The sequence below is a fragment of the Schistocerca americana genome, chromosome X (genome assembly GCF_021461395.2).
Source record: "Schistocerca americana isolate TAMUIC-IGC-003095 chromosome X, iqSchAmer2.1, whole genome shotgun sequence".
In the NCBI taxonomy this organism is placed as follows: domain Eukaryota; kingdom Metazoa; phylum Arthropoda; class Insecta; order Orthoptera; family Acrididae; genus Schistocerca; species Schistocerca americana.
The window spans coordinates 602,877,658-602,899,483 of record NC_060130.1 but is presented as its reverse complement, the minus strand read 5'-3'; the positions used below and the strand labels follow the sequence as shown (position 1 = coordinate 602,899,483).

Genomic DNA, 21,826 nt, shown 5'->3' with positions numbered 1-21,826 from the left:
AGACAATATTAATAGTAATATCAGCCTTTTTGCATTTGGTGCAGTTATCTATAATGAAGTACTGTCTGGAAGAAGCTGCATAAATATTCAGTCAGGTCTTGATAAGATTTCGAAGTGGTGCAAAGATTGGCAACTTACTTTAAACATTAAAAAATGTAAAACTGTGCACTTCACAAAACAAAAAAAACCATACTATTTTATGACTGTAATATCAATGAGTCACTGTTGGAATTGGCTAACTTGTATAAATGCCTGGGTGTAGCACTTCGCAAGGATACGAAATTAAATGACCGCATAGGCTCAGTTGTGAGTAAAGCAGGTGGTAGACTTCAGTTTGTTCATAGAATGTTTGTGAAGTGCAGTCAGTCTACAAAGGAGATTGCTTACAAACCACTTGTGCGACTGGTTCTAAAATATTGCTCAAGGGTGCGGGACCTGTGCCGAATAGGGCTAACAGGGGATATTGAATGTATACAGAGGAGGACAGCACAAATGGTCACAGATTTGTTTGAATTGTGGGAGAGCTTCACAGGGATGCTGAAGAAAGTGAGGTGGCAAATCCCTGAAGATAGACGTAAATTGTATTGAAAAGTTTACTAACGAAGTTTCAAGACACGGCTTTAAATGGTGACTCTAGGAATATACTACAACCCCCTCTATGTCACTAACATAGGGACTGTGAGGATAAGATTAGAATAATTACAGTATGCACAGAGGCATCTAAACAATTATTTTTCCTGCACTCCATACGTGAATGGAATGGGAAGAAATCCTGATAACTGGTACAGTGGGATGTACCCTCTGCCATGCATTTCACGGTGGTTTGCAGAGAATAGATGTAGATGTGGAACTGGATAAACAGTTCATACAATGCATTTTAGTTGCTTCAGCTCCAATATAAAGTTTGACAGGTTTTTTTCCGTAATGTCTTAAATATTAACATCTACAAGAAGAACAGCAATGTAAATGTCATTAATGGCATATTCAAAGGGGAGGGAGTGGTGGAGGAAGGATGTCATACATCTTTCCATGCATAAATTCCCCTTACTCACAATGTATAGATTCAAAAGACTAAGGCATATGATGGGCAGTGCTTATTTCACTTATTCTTTTTCTCTTTATTACAAAATGTTTTTCTTGGAAGTACTTCTATAAATATTTAAAAAATTTGTAGGCTATCGTATGCTGACATCTATCTTTATTTCCATGTTGTGAATTTTTTCGCTTCTGTAATAGCTTCCCAGTGGATGTAGGTACATTTCAACTGTGCTACAGGCACATGGTAGAAATAGAGTTGCCAACACTGCCAGCAGAAATCTTTGTTATATTGAAAGACACAACCGAGGTGACCAACTCCAGCACTTTCTTTGTCATTTGATGGGACATTAAACTCGGTCTTCCTTCCGTTTTGTTTGTCATTTGTTTCACAGTATTGTAGATGGTTTCCAGTAAGACAACACATTTTGTGAATGATTTTGGTTTTCAAATTATCCTCACACTTCTTCATCTATATAAAAAAAAAAAAAGCTTTCATTGCCTTGTTTAATTTGTCCTTTAGGCACCATATTAAAATTTAAGATTTAGCCACCCCCAAAAACCTACCACACTGGATGGTGACACTGTTCACTCCCCCAACTCCCAAGCCCCCTACCCTAGAGCTGGCCCTGTACTTACATAATATATGTATTTGTTACTGATGATTACTTTTAAAATGCTTTCAAGTGATTTATAGTATCTGTTGTGTGTCATTTGCCAAAATATGAATTTCCAGTAACATTGATACCAGTTCAGTATATTTTATTTATTCATTTTCTTTCTGTCTTTTCTTTCCCCTTCAGAAAAAAGCTGAGGGTACAGTCAGCTCCTCTGATTGGGTGCTGGATGAAAAAGAACTGGAGGGCCTGTTCAATAGCAAAACTAAAGCAATAATATTAAACACTCCTAATAACCCTGTTGGAAAGGTCTTCAATCAGAGAGAACTGGAACTTATTGCCCAACTGTGCAAGAAATGGAATGTTTTATGCATTTCTGATGAAGTTTATGAGTGGCTTGTCTACAAACCAAATAAACATATACGAATTGGTACAGTGTTCAGTTTTCTTTATGCTTTAAAACTGTTCTTTAGTGTAGAGATGAAGATTCAATTGCTCATAACATAAAATTATTAATATTTTTGTGTGAACAGTTGGTTGAATTTTAATGAAGTGATTAAACCACAATGGAATGGAACAGTTTGCAAGGTCAGCATGTGGACACGCTACATCACTGCACTGCCATAGTTCAGTATCAAAAACCTTACCTAGATGTTTGTCACAAACTATTCCATTCCAAAAGGTTGTATTCACTTTACTGAAAAACTACATTCCACGTTGATTACAAATAAATGCAGAATGTACAACAAAATAGCAACTTATAGTGTGTGTGTGTGTGTGTGTGTGTGTGTGTGTGTGTGTGTGTGTGTATTATTTATTCAGTTTTAACAGTTCAAACTATGGTGTTTACCTTGTAAAACAACCCAAAGGAAGTTAGATTTTTTTTAAAATTAACTTTTCTGGCAGTCTCACAGTCATTCGAACATCACACCTGTCTCAGAAGATAGGTGAATCCTTTTTGACATTTCATAATATTTGCATCCAACAGAACTTGCGATGGATCCATGAGAATGATTATATGACTGGGTGAAAAAACCATGGCTGAGTGCTACACATAATTCATTTCCTGTAACTGTGACATGCACTGAGTTGACTTGCTAAGAATTCTTTGTGCACATAAAATGACAAGACATGTTCAGAGACTGTAGTAACACGGTTCACGTTTTCCGTCGCACTTCACTTAGCGTAGACTGGGAACTGTGTCCTAGGCATGCCCGATGTGAACTGAATGGGCACGGCCTGTGCTGCCTGAGTTGTTGTAGTTGTTGTTCCGCAAGCAGAGGTCGCGGCCGAATTCCCGCATGCCCTCTGGTGGACAGGACTCTACTTGCGGCAACTACCGTCCGTGACGCGCCGTGCCAATGCGCGCCTCCCGTGATCTTTCTGGTGGCTACTGCAGAGACATTGCTTCTCGTGACAGGAGACTAAATTAATCTTAGAAAAAGTTTCTTAATTGTCTTAACATTTTAATATCATTTGTGTTATCTGTTCATTGTCTTCCCTGAGGACTGATGAATTGTATCCATAAGTCAGTGATTACAAAAGTGAATGGTCTTAAAGATGATAATATTCCACAAAACAGTCAGTGACTGACATTGTGAAAGAACCACTGTGGCATGTGTATTGTATACTTGTGTAACTTTGTCATGTAGCTTTGTTAAGGTATTACTTCAGTTTGCTGGCAGTTGTGTTCAAATTGAATGCCACAGAAGTCTAGACACTATTTCCAAAGATAGCTCTTACTATTACTATCTGGTTCCTTAACATTTTACAACATGTTGGAATAACACGATTTTGGCATGCTTGCGTAACGTAGATTGAGTGTTTTCAGAATCAAGAGTATAAGCTATATTTGTGCTTTAGTATCTCATTGTTGTGGAAGACATCTAACCATGTCTATAGTCAGAATGGTTTCTTTAACAAAGCCACAAACCCATTTCTTTTCCCATTTGACCTAGTGTTCCATCCCTAATGAATGTATCATAAATGAGACTTCAACAATATAGGAAGACAAGATTGCTAATTACCCTAAAGAAGACACATCAAGTTGCAGACAGGCACAATTAAAAGACACTTACATAAAGCTTTCGGTCACAGCCTTCATCGGTAAAATGAGACACACCCACCATTCACACACACAAGCAAGCACACCTCATGCACACACGACCACCAACACCAGCATCTCGGAGTTGGTGGCCATGTGTGCATGAAGAGAGAGCGAGAGAGAGAGAGAGAGAGAGAGAGAGAGAGAGAGAGAGAGAGAGAGAGAGAGTGTGTGTGTGTGTGTGTGTGTGTGTGTGTGTGTGTGTTTTACTGATGAAGGCTGTGACGGAAAGCTTTATGTAAGTGTCTTTTAATTGTGCCTGTCTGCAACTTGACGTGTCTTCTTTATTGTAATTAGGAATCTGTCTTTTCCTACATTGTTGATATTCGTACTGGGAGTTTCCATTGTTTGATAAATGAGACTTCCATTTTTCAAACTATAGACTTCCTTGTGTAGCCTAAATGATTGATTCTATTCCATGTTTGAATAATGGTCTTCTGTGCCCAGGGGTTAATGACTTTACACATCTGTTCCTGATGCTGGTGAAATGTAGTTAAATAGGGGAAATTTTTTTGGGGCTCATTGTTCACAAAATAGATGATAAAATTCAAAAGAAGAAATTTTTCCTGAAATGTTATACTTTGAAAAATATTACTCTAAATGCAATCCATTAATTTACATATTTTTTGTTGGTGTTAATAATGTATTACTATTCACATGTACATTTTTGCAGCATCACTTCCGGGTATGTGGGAACGAACAATTACTATTGGTTCAGCTGGAAAAACTTTTAGTGTTACTGGCTGGAAAATTGGATGGGCATATGGTCCAGCCCCACTTATGAAAAATCTCCAAGCAGTCCATCAGAACAGTGTATACACTTGCTCAACACCACTGCAGGTAATATTTAAAATAACTAACTGTAATTCACACATGGCATGGTAAAAAGGAAGAATGCGTTTGTGCATGTGGTTGTGTGTGTGTTCCTATCTAGTGGTCAATGCTCTAGTACCATTTTTCATATTTCAGCGAGAAGTTTTCATTATCATGTCAATGACTCTGGTAGAAGTAGATTTAATGAAATGATTTGCACTTCTATAGGTGTTACAGTTCATTTTACACATTTTTAACTTATGATCTGTTATCAGTCCTTAAATATTTGCACTGAACAATATCAGCATTTTTCTTGAGTACCAAATTTCAGTAATTAATGGCAAATGTGAATGTTCTGTTCATTGTCATATCTGATATGGAGGGTCACACTGCTTAATGTCACAGTAACAGTTTTTTGTTGTGTACACAAAGCTGCCATCAACCCAGAAGTTCATTTGGACACCACAGGCATGGTCCTATTTGAGGTGATATGTCCCTGCCTACCTCTGCCCTTTGAAATGCATTACCAAGTCATTTATAGGGGGACATACAGTTTAATGTGGACTCAGAACTATGGTGATGCTTCATTGTATATGTTCTGAAATCTGTTGATTTTTCAGTACTGTGCTTTCTCGTTGATGTTAGTACAGTCAAACTATCCTTGGAAAGAAAAGACATAAATTTTGTCATGGAGGCAGAAGCATATGCTTTTCGATTTTTTGACCTGTGTAATTTCCTCTGTAAATATTCAATTGTGACTGATAACAGCATATGTAGCAACTTAAATTGCTACCTTGTTATCCGTAGTTTGCTCTAAAATTGTTTTTCTCACATCTTTTTTTCTTTTCTTTGCATGTTTAGGAAGCAGTAGCGAAAGGATTTGAAATAGAAATTGAACGAATGGGATCACCTGAGTGTTACTTTGAAAGTCTTGCTGCTGAGCTTGTAGCAAAGAGAGACTATATGGCAAAGTTCCTGTCTGAAGTTGGTATGAATCCAACTATTCCAGAAGGAGGATACTTCATGATTGCTGACTGGTCACCCTTGGGTAAATTAATTTATGGTTTTGTGCAAACATTAATTGCTGAAAAATGTGTTGTATCACCCTCATGACTTTCATAGTTGTTTTTTATTGGAAACTTCCTTCTTCAATATGATTTTGACCGCAGGAAATTGCTGTGTACAACCACATAGGTAGCGGAAGTAAAAGTAAACCTACATTCTCAATGTAGTTCAGCAGAGCACTCTCTCTCCAAATGTGAATGGGACAAAGTGGCTTAAGTACTGTGTTCAGTCTATCAACATGCTTCGCTGTACCATTTCAAGCTTAGACCATACACACATTGTCACTGTACTGCCATAAGGGTATTAGCATGGGAAGTTGTCTGCTGAATGGGTCTGTCAAGTTTTGGGTCAATATTACGTACAGATTCAGGGTGCTTCTCATAGCTATTGAAGGTAATTTGAGGGCTGTGTGATACTGGGAAAAGTGTCCACTAACTTATTGTCAAGCTCTACAGTCAACATCTCTGCACTGGATTTGTCTTTGGAACGACAATGTGTGAGTGTACTGTGCCTGTGTCATCATCATCATCATCATCATCATCATCATCATCATCTTCCTCCAAGAGGCAGGAATCAGCTTAATGGAATGTCTTGCTGACATAAGCTCAGCTGAGCATGCTAAGACTAATTGAAACTAGCAGTACATTGTTGGAGGAAAGCTGTATGACATCGAGAGGGCCACAGTCAGAGTGAGACAGTTTCAAGGAGCGGTGCATCAGCCATCCTGTGGACAGCATTCTAAGGGGTATCTAATCTTGTTACAATGCACTGGAGGCTGGTAGAGAGAGCAACTTAGTACTGAATGTAACTTGGCAGCAGATTTTAATTTCATAGATTTGCACTTTGAACAGATTGCCTTTATTTTGCGTATTGTTTTGATTTTATTTTAAAATAAAATTATGTCTGTTAGTTTTACAGGGCTAATTCTTTATTCTGTGCTCTCCTTGAAGCTAAGATTTCACTCACTCATTTGAAGATATGCAAGTGGTGCAAAATTTCTTTTTTAGAAGTTTACATTAAGTTTTGGTTTAACTCACTGTATGACAAATCTGACACCAGTCTGAAGTAACAGTGTACGCAGGGCTAAAACACATTTGCGATATATTCAGGAGGAGCTAAATATATATTTTCATCAAAGTGTTAGTTCTGCTAAATAATTACTGGTAAATGTAAGATGACAGTTATTCCATCTTGGTTGTTCTCTTGACTAACAGAACATTAATCTCTTTAAGGAAAGACATATTAAATTTCAAACTATAGCCATTCATGAGTTTACCAGAGGATTGTATTCCCATGTTGTTGTTGTTGTTGTTGTCTTCAGTCCTGAGACTGGTTTGATGCAGCTCTCCATGCTACTCTATCCTGTGCAAGCTTCTTCATCTCCCAGTACTTACTGCAACCTACATCCTTCTGAATCCTCTACGATTTTTACGCTCCATGCTGCCCTCCAATGCTAAATTTGTGATCCCTTGATGCCTCAGAATATGCCATACCAACTGATCCCTTCTTCTGGTCAAGTTGTGCCACAAACTCCTCTTCCCCCCCCCCCCCCCCCCCCAATTTTATTCAACACCTCCTCATTAGTTATGTGGTCTACCCATCTAATCTTTAGCATTCTTCTGTAGCACCACATTTTGAAAGCTTCTATTCTCTTCTTGTCCAAACAATTTATCGTCCCATGTTTCGCTTCCATACATGGCTACACTCCATACAAATACTTTCAGAAACGACTTCCTAACACTTAAATCTATACTCTATGTTAACAAATTTCTCTTCTTCAGAAACGCTTTCCTTGCCATTGCCAGTCTACATTTTATATCCTCTCTACTTTGACCATCATCAGTTATTTTGCTCCCCAAATAGCATAACTCCTTCACTAATTTAAGTGTCTCATTTCCTAATCTAATTCCCTCAGCATCACCCGACTTAGTTCGACTACATTCCATTATTCTCGTTTCACTTTTGTTGATGTTCATCTTATATCCTCCTTTGAAGACACTGTCCATTCCGTTCAACTGCTCTTCCAAGCCCTTTGCTGTCTCTGACAGAATTACAATGTCATCGGCGAACCTCAAAGTTTTTATTTCTTCTCCATGGATTTTAATACCTCCAAACTTTTCTTTTGTTTCCTTTACTGCTTGCTTAATATACAGATTGAATAACATCGGGGAGAGGCTACAACCCTGTCTCACTCCCTTCCCAACCACTGCTTCCCTTTCATGCCCCTTGACTCTTATAATTGCCATCTGGTTTCTGTACAAATTGTAAATAGCCTTTCGCTTCCTGTATTTTACCCCTGCCACCTTTAGAATTTGAAAGAGAGTATTCCAGTTAACGTTGGCTAAAGCTTTCTCTAAGTCTACAAATGATAGAAATGTAGGTTTGCCATTACTTCATCTTTCTTCTATGATAAGTCGTAAGGTCAGTATTGCCTCACGTGGTCCAACATTTCTACGGAATCCAAACTGATCTTCCCCGAGGTCGGCTTCTACCAGTTTTTCCATTCGTCTGTAAAGAATTCGTGTTAGTATTTTGCAGCCGTAGCTTATTAAACTGATAGTTCGGTAATTCTCACATCTGTCAACACTTGCTTTCTTTGGGATTGGAATTATTATATTCTCCTTGAAGTCTGAGGGTATTATCGAAATAGACGACAGAGGGATAGAGAAACAATTAAAATCACTCAAAAGAGGAAAGGCCACTGGACCTGATGGGATACCAGTTCGATTTTACACAGAGTACACAAAGGAACTTGTTCCCCTTCTTGCAGCGCTGTACCTTAGGTCTCTAGAAGAGCGTAGCGTTCCAAAGGATTGGAAAAGGGCACAGGTCATCCCCGTTTTCAAGAAGGGACGTCGAACAGATGTGCAGAACTATAGACCTATATCTCTAACGTCGATCAATTGTAGAATTTTGGAACACGTATTATGTTAGAGTATAATGACTTTTCTGGAGACTAGAAATCTACTCTGTAGAAATCGGCATGGGTTTTGAAAACGACGATTGTGTGAAACCCAGCTCGCGCTATTCGTCCACGAGACTCAGAGGGCCATAGACACGGGTTCTCAGGTAGATGCCGTGTTTCTTGACTTCCGCAAGGCATTCGATACAGTTCCCCATGGTCATTTAATGAACAAAGTAAGAGCATACGGACTATCAGACCAATTGTGTGATTGGATTGAAGAGTTCCTAGGTAACAGAACACAGCATGTCATTCTCAATGGAGAGAAGTCTTCCGAAGTAAGAGTGATTTCAGGTGTGCCACAGGGGAGTGTCGTAGGACTGTTGCTATTCACAATATACATAAATGACCTTGTGGATGACATCGGAAGTTCACTGAGGCTTTTTTCGGATGATGCTGTGGTGTATCGAGAGGTTGTAACAATGGGAAATTGTACTGAAATGCAGGAGGATCTGCAGCGAACTGACGCATGGTGCAGGGAATGGCAATTGAATCTCAATGTAGACAAGTATAATGTGCGGCGAATACATAGAAAGAAAGATCCCTTATCATTTAGCTACAATATAGCAGGTCAGCAACTAGAAGCAGTTAATTCCATAAATTATCTGGGAGTATGCATTAGGAGTGATTTAAAATGGAATGATCATATAAAGTTGATCATCAGTAAAGCAGATGCCAGACTGAGATTCATTGGAAGAATCCTAAGGAAATGCAATCCGAAAACAAAGTAAGTAGGTTACAGTATGCTTGTTCGCCCACTGCTTGAATACTGCTCAGCAGTGTGGGACTGTACCAGATAGGGTTGATAGAAGAGCTAGAGAAGATCCAACAGAGAGCAGTGTGCTTCATTACAGGATCATTTGGTAATCGCGAAAGCGTTACGGAGATGATAGATAAACTCCAGTGGAAGACTCTGCAGGAGAGACGCTCAGTAGCTCGGTATGGGCTTTTGTTGAAGTTTCGAGAACATACCTTCTGTGGTGTCACCGCCAGATACCACACTTGCTAGGTGGTAGCCTTTAAATCGGCCGCGGTCCGGTAGTATAAGTCGGACCCGCGTGTCGCCACTGTCAGTGATTGCAGACCGAGCGCCATCACACGGCAGGTCTAGAGAGATGTCCTAGCACTCGCCCCAGTTGTACAGCCGACTTTGCTAGCGATGCTACACTGACAAATACGCTCTCATTTGCTGAGACGATAGTTAGCATAGCCTTCAGCTACGTCATTTGCTACGACCTAGCAAGGCGCCATTACCAGTTTATATTGAGATTGTAATTATGTATCATCAAGAGCGATGTTCTCCAATTATGGATTAAAGTTAAGTATTCCAGAAGCTATGTACTATTTTTGGCTACTATAATTCCTTGTCATTTTCCAGACCTCACGCCAGCTTGCGTGAGCTTAAAAGCATGAATTTCGGCCTCCTCTAGCTACATGGTGTTGGCTCTTCTGCCAACACATCACCTTCACCGAGGAGTCAAGCTGTATATTGCTCCCACCTACATATATCTCGTGAAGAGACCATGAGGATAAAATCAGAGAGATTAGAGCCAACACAGCAGCATACCGTCAATCCTTCTTTCCACGAACAATACGAGACTGGAATAGAAGGGAGAACCGATAGACGTACTCAAGGTACCCTCCACCAGACACTGTCAGGTGGCTTGCGGAGTATGGATGTAGATGTAGATTTCTCATACATCTTGCTCACCAAATGGTAGAGTTTTGTCAGGACTGGCTCTCCCAAGGCTGTCGGTAGTTCTAATGGAATATTGTCTACTCCCAGGGCCTTGTTTCGACTCAGGTCTTTCAGTGCTCTGTCAAACTCAAAAAATTTTGTCATGTGAACATATTCACACTTCTTTGTGCTGAAAGAGAATAGCAGAGAGACAGCAACAGTGGAGGGGAGAGGAGACAGTGTGAGTGGGGGGGGGGGGGAGAGAGAGAGAGAGAGAGAGAGAGAGAGAGAGAGAGAGAGAAAGAGGAGGCAGTGGTGTTGGGAAGAGAGAGAAACTGCCACTGTGAGAGAGATAGATGAATGAAGACCATAGCAATGGGAGCCAATGAGAGATGAAATATTCATGGTCAGTGAGTGGCCAAAGAGAGGAAATGTTCATGGTCAGTGAGAGGCAGTGGCAATTAAAGAAAAAGAGATAGAAGCACTGAAAGGAAAAGAGAGCGGAGACAGAGGAAATGAGAACAGGAGGTCAGTGGACATCATTCACAATCTTGGAGAAATTTTAAACTTGTGGGTACAGGGGAAAAGTTCCGCCCCCCCCCCCCCCCCCCTCCAACCATTTCTGAGCCGCCCGGTTGTGGTGGAGACAGTGGCAGTGGCATAGAAAGACAAAAGCAGACAGTGTAAGTGATAGAGGAGACAGAGTCAATGGAATATACTGTAAATGAGTGGGAAAAAATGAGACAGTGAGAGAGAGACATAGTCAGTAGCAATGAGAAGGAGATCCTGGGTATGCAGCCTTCACTCCAGAGAGACTGGCTTTAGAATGCTTCGTGTTAAAAGAGTGAATATGTTTGCATGCCAAAATTTTCCGTGAGCCTGTCAGACTCTTTCCAGTAGCAACGAATTTACCTTTTTGTGCTCTAACAGGACCATTTTTCTGCTGGTTTATACTATGGTACTACACATTACATAAGATATTGCAGGCAGAATTCAAGCGAATTAACAGTTGTTCATGGTGCAATAGGTTGAATCAGAGCATGTGGTAGTATATACACATGTATCATCGAGCCACTATTAATGCTTTGCCATCTGCACATCTCGTACAAATTTATTCACTTGGCGCCGGCAGCACTAATTTGGAGTACTTGGCTTGTCACCGGCCATTCTTGACATTATTGGAAGATTATAGATTGTTAAGTTTTACTAATCTCATTGTTAGTTCTCATAAGTTCTCAACCCTGTTCCCCTATTTTCATGAAATTTTGAAAATATACATACGTAAATAAATACAAAATTTGTTTGCTTCATATATTTGTTTGTTTGCATTGTCTTTGGTACATAGTATTTCTCTTTCATATGATACACAGCAAAACGGTCTCAAAGATGTAACACAACCCCACAAGGCTTGCACATTATGTTTGTTGTTCTCCTTTTTTTGTTTTTGGAACATACGTGGCAGTTTCTTCGTTTTCATTTATTCGTTTCAGAAATATGTATTAGTTGGTGTTGCATTATGTGACTGGAAACTCTGTCAGCCGGATCATGATGAGACGTATGCGATGTAGTGGCAACCTGCAAGTTTTGCCTTGCAGTAATGCTTGTTTCCTCACAAATGTGTGTGTTTGACGAGATGCAAAACCATAATGTTCCTTTTTTCCTCAGAAATGTGGTTTGAAATGGTGAGCAAATTCGAATTAATGTTTGTCCAGATACTACATAAATGCAACGGTTTATTAGGAGTATCTTTAAGAACTCATGTGTAATACATATAGAACTTCCCCACGAATCATTGAGAAATAATAAAAATTGCATCAAAATGCAAACATTCATCAATTTGCGCAAGCTGTCAGAGAAAGAAAAAGCAAAAAGCAGAGTAGCTCACTGTCAATAAGCGAAAAAGTGACGTTTATCTTTGCAGTAGTGAAGAGCTGAAAAAATTAGTAATAGACAAAATCTGTGCAGGAGTTCTGATTCATGTTGCAACTGGATTGAAAGGTGTATAGTTACTGTAATAGCATGTTTGAACCATAGTTCTCAACATTTCTCGGTATTATCTCATCTATACAACTGACTATGGCCAACTTTTTCACATTTAACGTAGTGGATGTACAGGTTTACCGACAAGAAAAAAACGGTATACGAACCAGCATTGTTTCCTGTGAAGTGTAGTTTTCAACTACACTATGTGACAAAAGTATCCAGACACCCCCAAAAACATAGATTTTTCATATTAGGTGCATTGTGCTGCCACCTACTGCCAGGTACTCCATATCAGCGTCCTCAGTAGTCATTAGACATCGTGAGAGAGCAGAATGAGGCACTCCGTGGAACTCATGGATTTTGAACGTGGTCAGGTGATTAGGTGTCACTTGTGTCATATGACTGTACACGAGATTTTCACACTCCTAAACAACTCTAGGTCCACTGTCTCCAATGTGATAGTGAAGGGGAAACATGAAGGGACACGTACAGCACAAAAGCGTACAGGCCAACCTTGTCTGTTGACTGACAGAAACCACCGACAGTTGAAGAGGGTTGTAACGTGTAATAGGAAAACATCTATCCAGACTATCACACAGTAATTCCAAACGGCATCAGGATCCACTGCAAGTACTATGACAGTTAGGCGGGAGGTGAGAAAACTTTAATTTCATGGTCGAGCGGCAGTTCGTAAGCCACACATCACACCAGTAAATGCCAAATGATGCCTCGCTTGGTGTAAGGAGCGGAAACACTGGACGATTCAACAGTGGAGAAACATTGTGTGAAGTTACAAATCACGGTACACAATGTGGCGATCCGATGGCAGGGTGTGGGTATGGCGAATGCCCGGTGAATGTCATCTACCAGTGTGTGTAGTGCCAACAGTAAAATTCGAAGGTGGTGGTGTTATGGTGTAGTCATGTTTTTCATGGAGGGGGCCTTGCTCCCCTTGTTGTTTTGCATGGAACTATCACAGCACAGGCCTTCATTGATGTTTTAAGCACCTTCTTGCTTCCCACTATTGAAGAGCAATTCGGGGATGGCGATTGCATCTTTCAACACGGTCAAGCATCTGTTCATAATGCACAACTTGTGGTAGAGTGGTTACATGACAATAACATTCCTCTAATGGACTGGCCTGCAGAGTCCAGACCTGAATCCTATAGAACACCTTTGGGATGTTTTGGAATGCCGACTTCATGCCAGGCCTCGCCGACCGACATCGATACCTCTCCTCAGTGCAGCACTCCATGAAGAATGGGCTGCCATTCCCCAAGGGACCTTCCAGCACCTGATTGAACATATGCCTGGGAGAGTGTAAGCTGTCATCAATGCTAAGGGTGGGCCAACACCATATTGAATTCCAGCATTACCGATGGAGGGCGCCACGAACTTGTAAGTCATTTTCAGCCAGGTGTCTGGATACTTCTGATCACATAGTGTATGTCAGTCTTCTGCTGAACTTATTTCAATGTAACAGTTGGTATTCAAGTGTAATTACATGTAATTGACTATGACCAGTTGATTTTATGATGCTCATATTCTTCATATGATCTGTGCTGTTTACTAGAGTAATAACATGTGTTCAGACAGTTTTCACCACATGTGAAAAGCTAATAGTTTTCATCGTAGACAGTTATCTGAAACCATTTTTCTGCAACATTGGAAATAAGCAATATGATTTCCTCAGCACACAGTGTAGTGCTAATTAACTATACCGTCTTCAAACAGTTGCCAAGTGCTTTGAAAGTGACAATGAAAACATGGGCATCTAAAAAGGAATTTGTGGCATTAAGTTAAACCTAAGTACCTGTGATTCCAACTGTTCCACTGTTCAAATACGACGACAAAGGCCGAACATTATCATTTTAAAAGATACCAGAATAGATAGTGATCTGGTATATTACTGATGTATGAGTCATAAAACTACAATCGAATATGATATAGATGATTTAACAGTAACATTTTAGCAGCAGAAAAGCACTTAACATTTCAAAGTAATCTGATAGAAACAAAGTCCTTCGTCAAAAACTCCACGTAAATGCATAGGCTGTGTCATCTGCTGGAACACACAGTTCCTTGCTGATGTCACAGCAGCCAGCCAATGGGAGAGCAAAATTGTTATTGTCCAACCTTGTTCGCAAGAGCCTTGTGATTGTAGAAATTTATGTAATCCACATAAGAAAGAACTAAGAAGGTTTTATGGAAGCATTCTGTACAAAGGCAGTCATGTTCACAAATGGAGCTTGTTTGCAACATGGAAAATGATAAAGCCAATTCTGAAACAAATATTCATTGAGTAAGATAGGTATGATAGTTAATTTATTTATTAAACCTTTACAGTCGAATTACACACCTTTGAGGTGTTCAAGATGTTGGTGATACTGTACTATCGTGTATCACGTGCATTTGCAATGCCCAGAAAACCAACACCAACAACAACAACAATAAACCTTTCACTGCATTAATTACTAATGTACCATCACACAACAATATGTAGTAAAGACTGGCAGGAGTTTGAAAGTAGCAGGAAAACCTCTGGACTACCACCAATGACTCTAGATCGGAATATAACCACAGGTATCATTAAAAAGTGAACAAGTTATATGTGAAATGTTTTAAAGAATGCAAACAAATTTAGTTAGTAACCGACCTTACAATTAGTTTCTTCCTTTCTATCTACAACTTCCAGCAAACATTTATCCATTTTTGCGCAAAATTGTTCTTATTTCCCAAGGAATGAAAACAAAATTTAAGCAGTTGAATATGTTAGAATACATGCTCTGTGAGCTGAAGAGTAGCGAGAGAGTATTGCCCAGCAAACAGAATGTGGAAGGGGAACAATGCTTTGCTCTGTGCATGCGCTCAGCCATTGTTATGTTCAGTTTCACTCAAGTAATATCTGTGTATAAAAGAGCATTTCTCTACCCTGTTTATACAAGATTGCTTGAAATCTCCATGAAACTCATTCTGAGCTTAAGGTCTTGAAAATCATTAGAATCAACACCAGCAACAAACTCAGCAACCACCAAATTATCGATGTTACAGCTGTGCTGTATTAATAAATAGTAAAATATTAAAATGCATACATATTCCCCACATAATGCCAATCCCCACAAAATCCCCAATTGAATTGAATTTTCCCACAGTTTACATGCTCGCTGATGAAACAGCGCTTTCCCATTGGCCTTCCAATTCTGATTTTTCATTGCTTGCTTGATTAGACCTGGGATGGCGTGGTGGGGATAGTGTAAAACCCTAGGTTCGTTCAAGATACAGTTGCAAACCGTGTGGATGCATTCGACACAGGCATTCTTGCAATCCGCATGGTTTGTGACTGGGTGAAAGCTGTTTGAGTTGTGGCTAATGTGATTTTATTCTCTTGAGGGATTTTTCTGTAGAAATGCATTCCATATATAAAGCCTGGGGTATCAAAAGCAGAGGGATCTCACTATTCTCTGTTAATGTTGCTTTCAAAAGTTCCCTTTGCTTCCGCAGCAGTTTTCTAACTCGGTTGTTGTACCACGGTGGCTCTTTTCCATCTCTTACGACCTTGATTGGCACATACTCATCTACGTTTTGTATCAGTGGCTCTCCAAGAAGTTTTGACCACAAGTGGGAAGCAAAAACGTTTGACTCAATTTCATTCATCATAATTGATGTTTATGGAAATTTTATTCTTTAAATACGGTAATGAAACATTGCACCACTTACATGTTTTTCCATGCTTCGCATGATGCATTTCAAAAATTTCTCTTTGTGATGATCAAATATTTACTTAAATATTTTTTGTGTTGCTGTCTTGCACCATAGCTGTCTTTTTATGGTTATAACATGCTGTGCCTTCTCGATTGTGCAGAAAACCAGACACACGCAAACCATCACTCATACCGTTTGTGAAATTTCAGTGTGTGTGCGCATGTGCTTTTCTGCATAATGTAGGAGTCAGTCACAATACAGTGCCTTAACATCAAAAAGACAACACAATACAGTGCTAGAGATGCACAACACACATACAAACAACATATAAAATACTTATGTATATATTTTCACTTGACAATAAGAATAAATTTTCAAAATGCATATTGCTAAGCATGAAAAAAATACGTACCCAGTGCACTGTTTCATTATTTAAATCAGAAACATTTGAGCAATGCGAATAGAGCAGAGGTGTCAACTAGGGGTACAGGTGGTCAGACAACGAAACATGCCAAATGTGTGTTCGAGCAGTTCGACTAAAGCCAAAGGGTTCTGATGGTCGAACTATCACGAAGCTGCTCATGCGCAGTAGAGACAATTTGAAAATGGTTGCACTCGGTTGTGATACTTTATCCAAACGAACCTCCTGAGTCCTGTATCTTTTCCGTTCTCATACAAGCCGTGAGGTGCTGCGTCTCTTTGTTGATGGAGGGGATATGTTTCATAATAGATTTCTCACTGGTGATAAGTCATGGCTGCATCATTATGATCCTGAAGGAAAATGAGACAAAACAGTGTTTGGAAATCGCCGGTTTTTCCAACACCAAAAAAAGTGAAAATTGTTCCATCTGCAGGAAAAGTGATGATGATCAGTTTTGTTACTATCATGGAATGATTGGGTCAAGAGGGATGTTTGAGATGAGTCATCGGCTTTGACCAGTGACATAATGTTATGGCTGCTGTCATGTTACCTTTTGGTGCATATATTCACAGTTCTGTTGTTAGTTGGCAAAGCCTACGAATGTGATAAGACTGCTCTGTAGCTTAGTCTGTCTGAAAAATTGCCAATAAAATCATATTATGGTCACCATATTGTTTACGGCGTTTGTCACACATTTCCTATGTCACTGCTCAAAGCCGACAACTCATATCAAATACTCACTAATCCTCCCCAATACTATGGTTACAGCAACATACTATACATACATGTTGGCTAACCCAAGAAAGCACATTGCAAGCAAGCGACAAGAACTTCCTCATGAGTGGGTCGCAACTTCATAATGCCAATGCAGGGTCTCATGTCGGAAGTTAAGTCCAGCAGTTTCTGGCTTAGTCGACATTATTTGTGTACCGCATCTGCCTTATAGGACTGATCTTTCACCCAGTGATTTTTGCTTTTTATTCTCATCACTAAAGGCAAAACTTCAGGGCATTTGATTTGAGAACTCTGAAGTATTGCTCAAGAAAAGTAAGATGATTTTCAAGGACCTGACAAAGAATGGCCTACACCATGTGTTCGAGAGCTGACAGAGACACTATGAAAAGTGCATTCAAGTGGGAGGGTAGTACTTTAAAAAAGATCATGTAAAATTGAAACGGAGTAAGAAATATCTATGGAAAAAAAAATCTGTCTCAGTTTTTGTTGGTCAGTTCTCATTGGTACTGAATGATGTGCATCAGTAGATCAGTAGTAGTTCATTGTAATGTGAGCAAGTGATCAATACATATTTCCACAACTAGGACTGCAGTTGTGGTCTTAACCAAAGTTTGTTAGTGTACGTATGGGATTTGGAAGAAATGTAAATAATATGTTGCAAGATAATGGAAATATCAACCAGTAATAAATTACTTAGCTGAAATAGTAATTCTATGCATTGACATGGCTTGTCATATGGACCAAAATGCCACAGCTGTGAATTTGTATGTTGAGACAGGGAGTATGAGTTGTAGGATGGTGTCATGTTTATACAGTGTGTCTCAGGAGGTATGGTAAATATTCAGGTATATGACAGCACAATTTTTATGTAAAACAGTTAGTAAACATTACAACATGCATTTTACAAAGTATCAATTGAAAAATACATGCTTTTAACACATTCATCTGTAGGCATCATCGTATGCGTCACATTACAGCAGTTGTGCAGCTCACAATAAATGTCCGAATATCCCACCATCAACTTCATTGCATCTGTACAATTTTGGGAGAACACGTGTTGCTTGTCAGAGTGCCACTGCACACTTCCTAATGAAGTCAGAAGCATTCGGGATGTGACCGGGCAGTTCTTCTCACATATTCACCTTTCGTTTGTACACCTCAGACGTCATTTAACCCCATAAACAAAAATCTAATGATGTAAGGTCTGGTGATCTTGGTGACCAGTTAACTGTACTACCAAGCCCAATCCAGTGATTAGGGTAAGACATGTATGTGTGTGCACCACTAGGACAAAACATATGTATATTAACTGTGTTCTATGATGGAAACCATCTGCAATAGGGCGTATGTCTGTATGATGATTCTTGTTTCACATGAGCATCCCTGTCATATCCCTGAACATTGATCATTCCTTCCAGGACACCTTTTATGAAAGGTAATATCCTATTATCTTGTGGCAAGTAGGAAAGTAAATGGAGAAAGAAGAGAACTCTTTAACACTTTCTTATACAGATTTTGTTAATGATTCAATACCAAAGCATAGGAGTCATTTAAGAGAATTACAGGTCATGGCTTTGCAAGAGATTTTATGAAGTAATCTGAAGTATAAAGGCAGCTCAAACAGGCCATTGCTTTGTGTTTGACATCCCCAGGTGGCACCATCATGTGACTGAATTTGTACAGGAACCCTGACAGCAACACCACCATGTTGAACAATACTTTTCGTGCAGCTACAGGACGTCGTGTTACGACTCAAACTGTGTGCAATAGGCTGCATGATGCGCAACTTCACTCTAGACGTCCATGGCGAGGTCCAGCTTTGCAACTACGACACCATGCAGTGCGGTACAGATGGGCCTAACAACATGCCGAATGGATCGCTAAGGATTGGCATCATGTTCTCTTAACCGATGATTGTCACATATGCCTTCAACCAGACAATTGTTGGAGATTTGTTTGGAGGTAACCCCACCAGGCTGTACACCTTAGACACACTGTCCAGCGAGTGCAGCAAGGTGGAGGTTCCATGCTGTTTTGGAATGGTACTATGTGGGGCTGACGTATGCCGCAGGTGGTTATGTAAGGTGCCGTAATGGCTGTACAATAAGTGGATGCCATCCTCCGACCGATAGTGCAGCCATATCAGCAGCATATTGGCGAGGCATTCTTCTTCACAGATGACAATTCGCACCCCCATCATGTGCATCTTATGAATGAGTTCCTCCAGGATAACGACATCGCTCGACTAGAGTGGCCAGCATGTTCTCCAGACATGTACCCTGTCGAACATGCCTGGAATAAATTGAAAAGGGCTGTTTATGGATGATGTGACCCACCAACCGCTCTCAGGGATCTACGCTGAATCGCCGTTGAGGAGTGGGACAATCTGGACCCACAGTGCCTTGATGAACTTGTGGATAGTACGCCACGATGAATACAGGCATGCATCAGTGCAAGAGGATGTGCTACTGGGTATTAGAGGTACCGATGTGTATGGCAATCTGGTCCACCACCCACTCAAGGTCTTGCTGTATGGTGGTACTACATGAAATGTGTGGTTTTCATGAGCAATAAAAAGGGCAGAAATGATGTTTATGTTGATCTCTAGTCTTAAGTTCCTGTACAGGTTCCGGACCTCTCCAAACTGAGGTGATGCAAAACTTTGCAAAACTTTTTTTGATGTGTGTAGGTCTACAGCTTGTTCACGATGTGCAATTGCAAGCTTAACAACTCATTAAGTTTGTGGTCACCAGCTGGATACATTTGAAATTAACCATTTATCATTTAATTTGTTCCTTTACTCAGAAACAGTGTGTTAAAAGTCTCTGTGAGACAGAATAGCTGATCAGTAATTACATTCTGGAAGTGAAATTCTAGTACTGCCAGTAGAGAGATTGAAAGAAGATGGGGTGGGGGAAGGGGAGTAGGCACAAAGACACTATACATAGCTTTCAAAACTATTAGTGTCTTTTTTTGTGGGGAAGAAGGGACAGACGGGAAACAAGTGGTAGCAAACTCAGATCCAAGGTTATGGGAGACCAACCTGGACGATGATGATGATTTTAAAGGAGTTCTTACTTCAAATGTTTGTTTGAACACCGCCATGCTTTATTAGGCTTGGGTTCCTCTTCAAGGTGATTGGCCCTCGCTGCCTCAGCTGAATGTAGAGGGTGGAATCTGGTTCAAATTCCTACTTGATCCACTCACATTCACAAAGCACTGCCAGTGATAAAAGTTATCCTTTCTCTGAGACAGATTCAGCTACCAATGCATACTCTTTAAAAGTTACATAATTTGTTAAGAACATAAAATAATTGGAAAACTTGGACACACTAAAGTGCAGTTAAATCTCATTTAACATATCAAAGTGTTTTGGAACAATGTGGGTCTCTCTCTCTCTCTCTCTCTCTCTCTCTCTCTCTCTCTCTCTCTCTCTCTCTCTCTCTCTGTTTTCTTTGCCTTTTTTTTAACAAAGAGCATTTAACTACAGCTACTTTGATCTGTAACTTGTGTAATGTAAGTCGTTCAGTGAGAATAATTCAGACTTTTTTTATTGCAGAGTCTAAAGTCAATTTAAATGATGAAACTGATAAATATAAGGATTATCGCTTCACCAAATGGATGACGAAAAATGTTAAGCTTCAAGGAATACCACCATCTGCATTCTATTCTGAAGAACACAAGAACCTGGCTGAAAACTTTGTTCGTTACTGTTTCATTAAGGTATATTTCAGTCTTCTGCTGTCTTTTTTAGTCTTTATCATTGTATTAGTACATATTTAATAAATGTGAATTTATGAATTTTCAGAAAGATGAAAACCTGCAGAAAGCACATACTATTCTGAAAAACTGGAAGAAATAGTAATCCTGGTGATCTGAAACAGTAATTTAAACTGCTTGCTCTTTGGAGTCATGTCTAAAGTAAATGCCTGACGGAGGCGATGTTAAACCTGCTTGGTGCTGTCTTCTGTAAATTGCAATCTCTTTTTCTATTTGTTCCTATTAAAAATTTATATTGTAAGATATACATGTACTGAAATATGAAAAAGGAACACGTAAAAAATTCACTTGTAAGTGAATAAATTATTTTATGATAATAACTTGTATTTAAAAGTGATTTATTTGGAAACTGTTAAGTTCTTTGTCTGGCCTCTAATTTGAGAAAAATAGCTAAATTGTCAAGAATCTCAAAGCAGGTGTGCAAATCAGCCTACTGTTAGTGCAATAACAATTTCCTAAAAGTGCGGCTATCAAGTTAAGCCTAAAGCCCTGTATACAGCGCTCACAGATGGTGCAGTCTCAATCACAGTTATTATGCATGTAAAAGGAACACTTCACCCATGCATATTAAATTAAATGGTATCATTTTTGATTGATTTACTGGAACACTGGTTTTAAATTAGTATGGAAACAAGTTCATTTGCAAGAACAAATGTCATAGAACTAAACCCAGTTTCAATGTTGTTCAGAAATAAATGCATTTTATTGTTTTCCATTAATATAGTTGTGTTTACTGTTCCACTGAAATAGTCTGATGGGTCAGTCTTTTCCAAGTTTTGCAGCACTGATTGCTTGACCATTTCAGAAAAAATTGATATTCACTGGCCAAATTCCCTCATGTTTGGTGGACTCAAAAATATTTTTAAAACATATTTATTGATTATTATTTAGAAACAGTGACCATTTTTGTTTCATGCCACAAACTTTTCAA

General features: G+C 39.5%; 1 protein-coding gene across 4 annotated transcripts in view; it reads left to right on the top strand.

Moving 5' to 3' along the window:
- Positions 1-21,215, top strand: part of LOC124555226 (kynurenine aminotransferase) — a 52,503-nt gene extending 31,288 nt beyond the window's left edge. For all 4 annotated transcript variants that reach the window (XM_047129084.1, XM_047129082.1, XM_047129081.1 and 1 more), the window contains exons 5-9: positions 1,839-2,082; positions 4,430-4,596; positions 5,431-5,617; positions 20,675-20,838; positions 20,924-21,215. In XM_047129084.1, coding sequence (XP_046985040.1) covers positions 1,839-2,082; positions 4,430-4,596; positions 5,431-5,617; positions 20,675-20,838; positions 20,924-20,977 — 816 coding nt within the window. In that variant the 3' untranslated portion in view covers positions 20,978-21,215. The remainder of the gene's footprint in view (positions 1-1,838; positions 2,083-4,429; positions 4,597-5,430; positions 5,618-20,674; positions 20,839-20,923) is intronic.
- Positions 21,216-21,826: the final 611 nt, after the last annotated feature.